This window comes from Agelaius phoeniceus, chromosome Z, assembly GCF_051311805.1.
Source record: "Agelaius phoeniceus isolate bAgePho1 chromosome Z, bAgePho1.hap1, whole genome shotgun sequence".
Classification (NCBI taxonomy): Eukaryota; Metazoa; Chordata; class Aves; order Passeriformes; family Icteridae; genus Agelaius; species Agelaius phoeniceus.
In genome coordinates, this window is record NC_135303.1 from 4623891 (window position 1) to 4637779 (window position 13889).

At 42.5% G+C, this 13889-nt stretch overlaps 1 protein-coding gene across 6 annotated transcripts in view; it reads right to left on the reverse strand.

Moving 5' to 3' along the window:
- Window positions 1–6630: 6630 nt before the first annotated feature.
- The window catches only part of ZNF462 (zinc finger protein 462), a 90685-nt gene continuing 83426 nt past the window's right edge, over window positions 6631–13889 (reverse strand). For all 6 annotated transcript variants that reach the window (XM_077172369.1, XM_077172366.1, XM_077172370.1 and 3 more), the window contains 2 exons: window positions 10642–10756; window positions 6631–9722 (listed from right to left, as the gene is read on the reverse strand). In XM_077172369.1, the coding sequence (XP_077028484.1) occupies window positions 9521–9722; window positions 10642–10756 (317 nt within the window). In that variant the 3' untranslated portion in view covers window positions 6631–9520. The remainder of the gene's footprint in view (window positions 9723–10641; window positions 10757–13889) is intronic.

Here is a 13889-nt window from a genome sequence, read left to right on the forward strand (position 1 = left end):
CCATCTGGCAAAAAGGGATGTTAAACCCCTTTACTGCCCCAACAGCAAGACACAACTTGTTTGTCCTTTACATAGTAAGATTTTTTGGTGAAAGGTTTCTGCTTTCTTCCTACTACAGGAAACACTACAGAAATATTTGTGTGGCATGATTTCTTTATGCCATTGTCATGCAAAATAGATTATTGTCTTATTCCATTTTTCTCATTCCATCCTCTAATTACTGTCTTTGAAAGAGCATTAGTGGCAGAGGATGAAATACCAACAGACTTCTGCTCAAACTCTATCTACTGCTGGTGAAAAGAAACATTAGCTTTAAAATAACTGAAATATTTCATGGACAGCAAAAGCCTCTCTAGTGCAACTGATCCTCCTTGAAAGGGACCTTGAAATGGTGACAGGAGATATTTATACATAGTTCTAAGCCCTTGTCTCTTACTGGACTGTAAACAGGAATTAAAGTTTGGGGATTTTGAATGCAAAAGTTTGTACAACTCTTCCTACTTTGAGAGGCTCAAAGTTAAATATTATAGGTTTGGTGAGTGCTATTCCTGACACAGTAAAGTTAGTCAAGAGGGGACTGTCACTACCTTTAAAAGAAAAATATCCCAGCCTGAAACTGGAGACAACCTGGACTAACCAGAGCTGTGCTGGAAACCTGCTGTTGAGGAGGAAAGCAAGATTTCCCACTGCTCAGAGTCAGCTGAAGGCAATCTGGAAAACTTGGAGCAGAGCAAAGCAGTCCAGCAATGAAACAGCTGTGCAGGCAGGTTGCAGAGAAATCAGTTTAGATTTTCTAATTTTCTAGACGTGGATCTGAGCCACAAAATTGTGATCAGGATTCAGACAGGCTACAGGTGACCTACCATGGGACTGGGGCAGTGCTCACATCCTGATGTCTCCAAACTCCTTGCAAAATTTGGACCTGAGAGGGTTCAACTCACGCCCAGCTCAAGCTCCCAAATCTCAGACTCATCCTCTCCTTTGAGGTTTGTGTGGAAAACCACTGTGTCAGCATGGGCAGGACCTACAGATAACCCCAAAGGGAGAAACAAACCAGGAAGGAGGCTTGTATCATCACTCTCTGCTTTTATTTTTCCTTTTCCATCTTTAGCTTTCAGATTAATTATCTAAAAAAACCAAAAAGGAGCAAAAAGGGGGGGGGGAAAAAAGTATAATGGCAAGGTTTGAGATACTTTAGCTTGATTAAAAGGCAAACCACATTTGTGTGCAGAAGAACCAGCCACAGGATGGAGTTCCTGGTATTTGCAGAAAATGTGAATGAACACAGAATCAGTAAGCTCTCACAAAGCAGAAACTCACCTGGGTGCTGGAGAACAGCCCGGCTGCATTGCACCCTCGATATTTCATTTACAGCATTTGCTGCTGTGCATTCCAGGATGGGAGCTCTCTGAAACTTCCTCTGGGCATTTTTAACTGAGAAATCTTGGAAACCTGTCTTGCTCGAGGTTCCAGTTTTGCACAGAAAATGAAGTGATCACCTCTTCCCTGAGCACTTTAACCACCTGTTGGCACAGCACTCTTCCACTGCTGGCTGGATCATGCCTCTATTTGAATTCACAGTGTATCATCACAAAGTTTGCTCTCAAGGATGACACTGAGGAGAAAGTCTACCTGTTTTTTTTTTTTTTTTCTACAGGCAAAAACCAGGTGAATTCTATCCTTTTAATGCTCTCCCAGAATGCAGAATGCCCCCAGGAACAGCCCACTGACTCAGCACCCCCTTTGATATAAATTAATGGGAGGGAAATACAACATCTCCTTGTCAGCTTCCCAATTAAATTACATGGAAAGAAATCTAGGTTACAGCATGAGACTCTGCAGAATGAAGTCCTAATTGCTAAACATGAACTTTTAAATGGATTAAACAACCACACACATTTAATCTGGTGTTAAGAATATAATATATACTCTTTTTTTCTGCTGTTCATTGACTCATTTACATGGGATATGATACCAACACCTGACCACCTGTCCTTCCTTTGGTTAACAGCACAGAAGCACAACCAGCTCCTCAAGGAGGGATCAGTTGTATTCAAAGCTGTTGACCCCCAAAAATCTTTTTTTCTGCCACTGGGGTGAAGAAACACAAATCCTGTTGGCATCACCCCAACCAACAACCATAATAATGTCTTCTTGAACAAACCAACTCCTACCAGCCCCATCTTGGCCAGTGTTTCCCACTTGGCTTCCAGAGTAATCCCATGAGGGAAGGAGGAAGAGGAGCTTAAAGGAGCAGCTGAGGAACAGGGGGAACAAACAGAATTTCCTAACCTGTTTTCCAGGAGGGAATTCCTGTAGTATCAGCAAGAAATACTCTGCAGCTGCAGCAGAGCATCTCAGAGGACTGATGCCTTTCTGCAGGCAGCATCTTTTGGGTGCTGGATATTTATTTACCTATGAGAAACCAAACCCTTTTCACTTCTGAATCACTATTTTTACTCAGATCACGTGGCTTCAACAATCACGTGCCTGAAGTCCTAAGGAGTCTAAGAAGAGGAAAATATGGGTTTTTTTTCCTGGAGAAAACACATCAAAAGCCTAGTGCTCTACAGAGCTTGCCTGCTAATTTTCTGTTGGCTCTTACAGACAAAAACTACCTGCAACAGTTTAAAATTCCTCTAACTGCAGCATCTCTGCTAGAAGCCTGCAGTGGCTTTGGTCTAAATGATTCCACAAGGAATACTTGAAGCAATACTTGGCACAGCAGCTAAATACGGTTTTCTTCAGTGGCAGAGAAAACTTTAAATTTCATTCCAGCATTTTCAGCGCGAGCTAAATTAATTTGAGGCATTGCTGGTGAATACCCGCCTCTCCCCTAAATGCTGCTGAGAGCACAACAGAACAGCTGCAGGGAGACAGATTTCACTTAGATTTGGAAGTCATGCATGTACAGTTGGCTAGACTGAGCTAAGCTCTTCATTAACAGGAGTGTAAACTCCACAGAGAATTCAAGAATCGAGCTGAGGCGTGTTTGCTGCTGCTGCTGCACCAAATATTCAAAGAGAGAAATTACTTGAGAAGGAAAGCGTGTCTCTTCTCATTCCAGCACCTGACTTCATCTCTTCCCAAAGCATCCTTGCTAAAATTAATCAGTTGCAATTCCTGACTGATTATTTTATGAAAAACACATTTTATGAACAACTTCAGAGTAACGCAGCTCGCACAGCAAACTTTTAGGAAACATTTCTTTTCTGGGATATTGAAATAGCAAAAATTTTTAACACAGAAGTATTTTACCTCTCAGTTCTCATCAGAAAAACTAGGTGTTCAGTCAAATCTAAAATTGAATTGGTAGCAAAAGTACTGTAACTTATATTATCAGAACACAAAATGAATGTGAAAGAGGCAGGACTTCTACTTCCATGGATAAAACTTTTGTCAGAATAGATGAAGGTGAGACTTTCATTAGGGACAGATTATTCCCTTCCTGCTCACCACGGGATTTTCTTTTTTTCTCCTTCAGGAGTCAAGACATTGAGCCAGAGAGGGAACACACCTGATCTGATCAATTCCCACATTCAGCTGGAAGAGAACAGATCTCAAATGCAGCAAAAGGAAAGTCAATTGTGCTACCTGAGTCTTAGCTGCACACTCTGTCTGTTGTGGACAATACAGTGGATTACATGAGAATTTATTTTATTTTGCTTATTTTTTGAGCCTTTTTCCCCTTTTTTTTGTGAGCTGACAGAACTTTGCTCCAGATATAAAGAGGGAGAACATCAGCTCAACCACAAGAGCAAAGCAAACCCAAAATCTCCCCAAACAGGCATCATCTTGGGTTCTGCTTGATTTGCAGCATATTGTGTGGGTGGTGAAGAGAAAGGACTGGAGAACCCAAGCTGGAATGAATTAAATCTGAAATAGAATTTGATATCTTCTCCTCTATGATGATAATTTTCTATGTGTTAAAGGCTCTTGTGTGCTGTCCCTTGGCAGTGATGCCTACAAACCTAAAGAGAAAATCTGATAAAATCCACTTTGATTCTGGTAAGAAATCACTGTCTCAGTTACATGCTGTGCCACTGAGCATACATTTAGATGCCCATTTTTTTTTGCTCCTACCTTTAGATTTGCCTTTTGGTCAGGAATGATGTGACACAGGACAGGCAGAAATGCTGTCCAGAGAAGAGTCAGTGAGCACATCCTCAAAGCAGACATGGGCTTGCAAAAAGAGACAAAGCTGGAGAAGCCAAGGGTTTAGAGAAGTCAAGGGTTTAGAGAACACCAAATAAACAGGAATTGGGAAACAGGCTCAGGAGGGAGATCTGGAGATCAAGAGTTCCAGCCTCCTGCCAAAAGAAGGATTATTGCTGACACCAGACCAGGCCAGTGGTGTTTGTGATCTCTTTGCTTTGGGGCCAGACAGCTGACTCTCATGGAGCAAAAGTCCTGTGTGTTCTCAGAAAAACACTGAAGGAAGACTCCAGGCTGAGGAAGAGAGCAGAAACTCGGGCCAGCTTCCACTGAACTGAGCACCAGCAGTTGTGCTGAGAAGTTTCCTCCTAGCCTGGGGACTTTTGCTGTGCAGGTTCACGTGAAGATAAACGGGCCAGCAGCACCAAAATTTCACACCCACTTCCCAAAGAGGAAGGTTTCCTCTGGAAACCCCACAGATCCAGCCTTGTGAGTGACTCTGCCAAGCTTCAGTGCTGTCCCTGAGTCACAGGGCAGCCTCAAAGGCTGAACTCTTCTCCAGAGAGGCTGGATGTTTGGAAGGGAGGGAGATATCAGCCTGATATTCCTATTCCCATAGCAACTCCTGCAGAGCCTTTGCTCCGGGGTGGAATACAAAGGCAAGAGCTCTGCATGGGGAGCATTCAGCCACTGTTCTTCCAGGCTGGAGGGAAATGCCAGCAGTCAAGATAGCAATAATGAGGCAAACATTTACCCAGGCTCCATAAGCAAAGGGAGGACAATGAGCCTGGGAGCACAGTGTGTGCAAAATCCCACTTGTCCCACGGCACAAGCGTCCCCTGGGCTCTCAGCCCAAAGAAAGGGACTTGCCCGTGGAGGCAGAGGGGTAATAATGTGGGTAAAGGATCATTTTTGGTAACCATTCCCTTTGCTTCTTCCCTCCCACTGCTGTGATTTCAGCTCAGCCAACACAGGTGATCATGAAGGGAACTCAAGGAAAGACAGGGTGAGACTGTCCCTGCAGTGACAGGACAAGGGGGAGAGGGTTAAAATCACAGAAGAATGGGTTTAGAAGAGATTTTAGGAAATGAGATTTTAGGAAAAAGTTCTTGGCTGTGAGGGTGGTGAGGCACAGGTTTCCCAGAGAAAGCTGTGGCTGCCCCATCCCTCAAGGCCAGGTTGGACAGGGCTTGGAGCAACCTGGGATGGTGGAAAGTGTCCCTGACCATGGCAGGGGGTTGGAACAAGATCATCTTTTAGGGTTCCTTCCCACCAAAACCATTCTGTGATTTTATCATCCATTCACATCCTGATACCTAAAGATGGGGATATCAAATGCTTTTGTTTCTAACTCACACAATCCTGACACTAAGCTGGGTGGGAAAATGCAGCTGCAGGGATCTAGAACTCACCCCAAGGTCTTCCATTGTCACATCAGTGGTGTAATTATTATTAGTGATAATAATTGGGCAGCCCTCTCCTCTTTCAATTTAGTCAAAGCGCAGGTAGGCTCTGGGCTAGAACACATAATGTGCAAAATACTTGTAGGCCTTTCTGAATAAATGTTTCTAGAGATCCTTGAAAAATGTAGTGTCTATCATCCCTACCCTTTTCCTGTAAACACAGGTTAAAGAAATAAGCATCTTAACAGGGAAATAAAGTATTTCTCTATTTTTTGACTCCTAGGGAAAAAGGCATGAGCAAGTAAAGCAAGATCAAAGGTTTCATGCTGTTTCACAGCATACACATTCCTTTGAGATCCAACTCCAGAACAACCAAAAAGCTGCTTAAACTGGGGACAGGATCTGATTAAAACATAACCAGATAGGGAAAAAAAACCAACCCAAAACAAGCCAACAACCTTCTGAAATCTTACCACCATGCACTTAAAAACCTGTATTTGGCAAAGGAAGATTCTGTGACAACACCACGAGCATCACTTTGGGTTTTTGGAGGAGAATGAGGAAATACACCCAGCTCCAGATTTTTTGGGTGAATATCCAGCTCTAGACCAAGAACAGCCTCAGTGCTGGATCCAGCAGGTCATCAGATACTGGGGAATGCAATATTGCAGCAGCTCATGACAGGGCTGAGTTGGTAATCCAAACACCAGCCTGTCTCCATCTATTTTGATCTTCCCATACAAAGTTCCCTGCAAAGTTTCCTCATTTCTCTGTTTGGGTTCAGGAGGAGTCAGCAGAGCTTGGCAGGGAGCCCCTGACCTCTAAAGGATGTTGGGCTGGGGCACATTCAAGGCATTTTTGGGGGATGCTGTAGACCCCTAGACCTGTGTGAGCTAGGGCAAGCCACTCTCCATAACCTGCAGATCACAAATTCCCGGTGAGGCACTGGAGGAAAGGCTGCAGGAGGGAAAAAAAGAGGATTTTGCTTCCCCCCAAGAGCTGCAGAACCAGTAACTTGTAGGGACCCACCTCCAGAGTAACATAAATATAAAAACCACACAAGACGAGCAGGCACTCTTAAAAAGTTTTTATTAATTTTCATTGTTTTTTTTTTTTAAAAAAAACAAACCCGTCAGTGCAACAGTTCAGTATCCCCTTCCTATCCCCCATCAGTAAGCAGTAATTTTAAAATCAGGAAATACCGAGTGCTGAAGCCAATGGGTTAGCATTTTGCTATTATTTCCTTCTGTCAAACTCTGAAAAAGTCCTCTGTATAAATTAAACAATGAAAAAAATGTTATTTTCAATTCTATGTCATTACAGTCAACAGAATCATAATAATGCACCTAAAATGTGTGTCCACAATATATCAGGTATACATTTTTGGGAAAAGAAAAAAAGGAAAAAAATATGACATTCTAAGCTTGTTAAAAGGATAATGGTCCCATATTTTTTATTACAGGTTAGCAAAACAAAATCCAATGGATTACAATATTTACATGTTATTTGAAAAATTAAGTAGTGATAAAAGCATGTCACAATCATTGTTTCTTTTTTTTTTTTTTTTTTTTTTTCTTTTTCCTTTTTGGTAACCATTACAAACACCCAATCCAGGTATGGAACTGTTTAAATATATTTGAAATGAGGCCAATTAAAAAAACAAATACAGACACAAAATGTGTACTTATACTTGTCCCTCCAATGTGTCTTTTTCTATGATGTTCCCTCCCTATTAAAAAAAAAAAAAGAAACCAAAACAAACAAAAAAAAAAGAAAAAACCAAAAACAAAACAACAGAAAAATTGAAAGAATCCCCCTAACACACAATTGATGAATCCCCAAAAGCAAAACACCATGCTTCTCAAGTAGCACTTATTCCACAAATGCAACATTTTTGCCATCGCTTTTAAGTAAAGCTCTCCAGGACACAATTTCCTGGAGAGCTTCCTATTTTCCCCCCTCCCCCTCCCCCAGATCCCCCCCAAAAAACAAAAAAAACAAACGAAGACACATGCATTTCTAAAACTAGGTTTCAGTCAAGTACTTTCTACTTTTTGGAAAGAAACTTTTTTTTCAGTTTTTTTTTTCTTTTCTCATTTTTCTCTTTTTTTAAATTTTTTTTCTGAAATTAATTCTTTTTTTTTTTTTCTTTTTTTTCTCCTCTTTTTTTTTTTTTTTTTTTTGTTCACAATCGGAACATACCGTGGGCACCAGATCCTGTGTTGGCCGCTCAGGCAAAATCCCCAAATTTGAGTTTAAATAGGCTTTCTACCCAGGGGGTAGTTGCAGGATCAGCCACTTAAGGTATGAAGGTTCCTATCCATTCTACACTGCTCCCCTCACGCTAAAAAGCTAAGGAGGAGGGGAAAAAAAACTCAGCAACTCCATCCACTGAATCGAGTTAAAAGTAGTTCTCCAGGCTCAATGTCGTGTGTAACCAACTCACCTCCGCTTGCAAAAAGATGTGTTAACGACAGACACCCCTCCCTCCCACCACACCAAAACAAAACGAAAAGAAAAACAGAACAGAAATACAAAAAAGAAAAAAAAAAAGAGAAACAACCAAAAACCCACGCACAAACCACAGACGGAATTAAAAAAAAAAAAAAAGAGAAAAAAAAAAAGGCAGCCAATCTCAACGAAAATTTACAGTTGTGAGACTGATAGATGTTAATATGACAAGCAACAGAACGGTTATGAGGACCCATGTGTTTGGCCCATGAGCTGCATAGCTGTGCTGTAAGTTTGGTTCTTTAGTTTTTTTTATTTTTAAAGTTAAAACTTCTTTGTTATCTCCATTATGTTTAAAATTAACGAGGACAACGACGACGACGACGACAGCGACAACAAAAAAAGGTTCTATTCACAAGATCTAGTCTCCTTTCCCTGTCCCCCACTCAAAAAGAAATACTCATTTTTACATGAGAAACTTAATTGTGCTGTATTTGTAACACCTCAGGCTGATAGAAAACAAAACGTGTGGCAAACAAAACCGCACAATCAGTCACATGAAATCTACCAAATACTAAAATTATAACTGAATACTAACAAACAGCTTACCTGGAATAAAGGATGACAATTCACAAACAGTTATCTAGGAATTAAAGTATCTCTCTCTTTTTTTTGTTTTTTTTTTTTACTAAAATAATTAAAAAAATCACAGTATTTTAAGAAATAAAACCCACACTGGGATTTTAAGCACAATTTGTTTTTCCTTTCTTTAAAACTTTTTTTTTTTTCTTCCTCCATTCACCACCTTGCCCAGCAGTCTCTCTACATTTAACCACAACAACAACAGGTAGTACTGACAAATGCAGAGATCTCCCTTGGTTAATTCTGAGGTACTAGGAAACAGGTGACTGTTTTAAGCAAAGCAGTTTCTGTTTTGTTTTTTTATTTTTTTCTGTTTTCCTTTTTTTTTTTTTTTTTGTTTTCCCTGTGGTGGTTTTTTTTTTTTTATTTTCCTTTTTTTTTCTTTTTTTTTCTTTTTTTTTTTTAATTTTCTTTTCTAAAGCAATTGCTTTCAGTCTGGAAAAGCGTTATGTATTAAAACTAGAAAAACGCACACAAACTTGTGCGTCTAAAAGTTGTCCCCCTACCACTTCTTCCACGCTCACGACGCTTCCACTCATAAAACAATCGAAGTCTCCACTGCAAAGCACGATGTGAAATGTAGGAAAAACACGGGGAGTTTTGCTTCATTAGTCCAAAGATGAGCGTAAACTTCCCATCGTCAGATCCGGGAGGAAAACAAAGATGCAGTGACGTAATGGAGCCACTTATTCCATCACTTAAATAACTTTAATATACACACACTCACACAGGTACCAGTGCTTTGAAAATAGATCATTCAGTCCTAAAAGCAGCTTTATTTCTTCCTTCTGCCCGCCCTGCCCCGCCCCGCCCCGCTCATCACTGTTCAAGTACTGTCGATTAGAACCACACCAAACTCGCTTTTTTCCTTATTCGTTTTTGGCCTCCGGGGTGTCCAGGAGAGGTTGGTCAGCAGCCACCATGCTGACAGCTGTTTCCCCAGTGTGGGAGTAGTCCAGCACCATGGCCTCGATGCTTTCCTTCTCTTCTGGCAGCGTGCTGGCCGTGTCCTCCACGTCCTCCTTGGGCTGGCTGTCCTCGCCACTCCTGTGCTTGCTCTCATTCAGCGCCCTGCAGGAAACAGAGGAAACAGTCAGGGCACACAGCAAAGCCAGCCCGGGCCTGTCACAGGAGGGACAGCAGCAGATCACTCTCCAAAAAGGCAGCCACGCCACTGGTTCCAAAGGAAGGGAGGAGGAGGAGGAGGGAGGAACTTGCTGGTGGGACATTCTAGCCCTGAAATGGAATCTTTGTTTGTTCTGCGCTGGGACAGGTTTGGGGTCAGAAGGAAGAGCTCCAACTGTGACACCTGAAGCTTATTCCCATCTTCCAGGTCCCTTGTAAACAAGACTTAGCAGGCACCAAAGGTACAGGAAAGAAGTGCTTTTCCCAAAGAGTTAATGAAATCCAATAAAACTTTTCATAGGTTACAGCATTTCCAGTACTTATGCTCAGACTTACATTCTCTTAAGGCTAAGAGAAGTTATTGTTTCTCATTCCATCGCAGTTAACCCACAATATTGTATTCAGATGCTTCCCACATGTCAGGAGCCTTGAATGAAATCTACTCTTTGAACAAACTCTGGCTAGAAAAGAGGTCTCTGCTACCAGTGGAAACAGATTGCTCCAGAGATTCCTATCTGTGATGTGTATCATCCCACAGTGTGCAAACTGCCCTAGAGAGGAAAAATTTCTTTAAAGAATCAACAGCACACTTAGGGGAAGTTAATCCTGGCCAAGAGGCATTAACCTAGGGACAATCTTAAGTTTCAGAGCCACAGTTAAACCCTACAGTTTACAGCCACCCTGGGCAGCAGAGTTAAAAAGGACGCAGAGACATTCGATGACTACCCAACAACAAATTTGGTCTTCACAGAAATGTGTTGGCATTTACTGCAGGTTTCTGGGAGGGCAGGGGTGGGGTGGGGGGAACATACAGAGATGTACTGCCACCTTTGGCTGCTTGGCAAGGGAACAGAAAGCAACTCACATGCCATGCCTCAGCACGTGCCGCTCCCACTCGGAGCCCTCGGTGAAGGATCGGCCGCAGAACTCGCACGGGAAGCGTTTCTCTGGAGCACTGCTGTCAGGAAACATCATGGGATCTGGGAAAAAGACAGCACAGCCCATGAGCTCAGAAATGCCAGGGCAAGAAGGGAATTGCCACCACAGTGATCCTGCTCCGGGTCCTCTCTGCTGCACCTCTCACTCCAGAGAAGCAAAAGGACTTTCTTGTCAAATAACTGGGAAAGCGCAGCTGCCGAAAAGAAAAGTGACAGTGCAAGTGACAAATCCCACCCTAGGTCTTAAAGCATCTCTGCAAGTAAGGTTAACAAGTTACTAGACCCTGCTCCTCTATTTCAACAAATGAGGAGACTGTGGAACTTAAATTCTGAACCAAAAACTGCAACTTAGGAAAGCAAAATCAAAAATCCCCACTCAAGTCCGCCTATAATTCTGGAACCAGTAGTACAAATTTCAGGAAACACACGGATTTGGTACATTTAACATGTGATTCCTGTAATAGATCTTAAAGTCTCATGGATTAAGCGAGACTTTAAGATGCTGCTGCATCTTAACTGCATAGGTGTTTCATGCTCATCCTAATCTTTCACACAAAGTGCTTGGGGCCTCATTTGCAGAAGCGTCAAGCACCTTGTAATATGAGTGAAGTCACTGGCAGCTCAGGGAATGACATTCCAGAAAGCCAAGCTCCATGTGAACACAGCCTGCTCTGACAAAAGATGAAACATTTTCTCACAAATTAAGAAGATCACTGCACAAGCCATTGAAAATAATTGCATGAACTATCTCACTTGATTCTTTTGCTGGAAATGAGACAGCACCATCTGCTCAGAGCATTAATTCCTTAGCAGGGATTATCTTAAGCAAGAAATCAACAGAATGTCTTTCTGACTCCTCCTGAACTACATAATAAAAGAAAGGGGATTTTGCTTAATTTTGGTTCTGATCTCTGCTCACTTGATTTCTTCACTCTCAGACTTACTCTGTTCAGGACCAGCCTGTGAACTCAAAATTGCTCACACATTCCCCATTACCCACACCTAAGTCCTGCAAATGCATTTTTGTGACACACTTCTCACTAGTTAACCTTTACTTCAGTTTTATATGGAATGGTTGTTGACACGATTTTTTGACCTCTTCCCATGAAAGGAAAAAAAAAAATCCATTTTGTATTTCTTATTGTTGGGGGGCTCATTTATTATGTGGTTAAATACCATAAAGCTGCTGTGTTGGGGAACACCAGAATGCAAGCAGCAAATGCCATCATCTCAGTTTTTTTACATCTGGATTTTTAACACCTTAAGCATGGCATAACATAAACAAATGTTTAAACAAACTGCAACACACAGACTGGTCATGACACAGGGAAAAATATTTTTGGTGGTTAATAGTTTTGGAAGCAAATGCTGCTGATGTTCTGTTTAAGAGTATAGCTACAGATGGAGCTTGGAGCAACCTGGGATGGTGGAAGGTGACCCTGGCCATGGCAGGGGTGGGGCTGGATGCTCTTTAAAGGGCTCTTCCAACCCAAGCCAGCCCATAATTTATACCTGCAAATCCCATTAAGTTTAGCAAGTGTTACTCTAGTAAATCCACCACCCCTTCAGACAACACCATCTTGCTCATCCTACTCCCCAGTAACTTTTGCCTCTAGGGATGTGAATTTGGGCTGCTTCCCTGGAGAATTATCAGAAGCTGCTCTTTGGGTCCTGCAGAGGGGAAGCAACACATTGCACACACGCCTGACCTCTCTGTGGTTTTGCTCTGTCACACATACAAACACTCACTGACACTTAATTTTTGCCCATTATGGAAAAACACCTCTTGATCTGCTGAGACCAAGACATAAAGATCAGTAACAACATCTCTGAGGCACAGCTCTACCTGGAAAAGCTGCTCTTGACATGGTCTTTTATTCTCCTTTTATTCTATATCCTTTACCACCCCTTCCTTTCCCATCCAAGAGTGCTGCCCACCTCTGCCTGTCCACATGGACAGTGGCCTTTGCTTGGTCCAGCAGCCCACCTGGAGAAGCCACAAGTTCTTATCTGCACCTTCAGTACTGCACAGAGCAGCTTGAGTCAAAGTGGTGAATCCAGGGAAGAAACCCTGATTCTCCCAAGGTCACAGACCTCAGACAGATACCTGGAGCACTCTCAGCAAATCCCACTTCCTGCTAACACCACAAAGGCTGGAATTGCCAAATGCACCCCAGCAGCATCCAGGATTGCACAGCTTGATGTGGTTTGGAAGCTGTGACAGCATCAGCCACTGTGACAGGCTCTGTTTGAAACCAAAGGTCTGGCTTTCTGCTACCAGGGCAAACCACTTCTGGGTCAGAAGGATCTCCTGAAAGTGCCTAGGGAGATGCCAGCATGCATCCTTCAGTTCCTGTCTCACTGGGACATTTTTCAAAAATCTTGCACATTAAGAGTGGAAATTCACACAACTTACCTAGAAAAATACAATCAATACAAGTGGATCTTTTCTAATATCCTTGTTGCAGTGTTTTCTGCATTGTCTATCTATTTTACTAGATCTACTACAAATGTTTAAGAGGTTGAAAAGGACAAAAAAAAAAACCTTGAAAAAAACAATGGTGAAACATCAACCCTACAGGCCAGAGAAAAAAGAAATGCTGCAAAGCAAACCTGAAAACACGCCTGAATTTCTTAGGCTGGTCATCCAAACAAGCACGCAGAAATCATTTTAGCCAGCCACAGATTAAAGAAAACATAGACAGAGGTGAAAAAAAAAAAAAGAGTACAGCATCATCAAAATGCTGCCTTGCTTAACTCTGCAACACGAGGACAGCACATCTATTAACCCTTGCCCATGTGACACTCCAGCATGGAAGGTGATGGTTTTTATACTTCCAGGGTGTAACCTAAAGCCAATTTAAACAATGAACTTCACCTTGGTCTGCCCCTGCTGCACATGTGGCACACGCACAGGGATCTGTGGGGCTTGGCAGAGAGCACTTTCTCCTCCTTGGTGCGGGCACCACAGCCTCCAAGGTGACCTCAGCACCTGTGCCCGTGTGTAATGCTCAGGTAATCCTCACAAGGACAGCTTGACTCCTCACCCCCTGCTCGCTGTGGGTCCACACAGGACATTAATCAGCCTGCTGCATCTGCAGCTGAGGTGAGCTGGTGCTTTAGTCAAATCATGGCACAGTCGCTGCTCCAGAGGAAGCCAAGAGGGCCGGAGCTG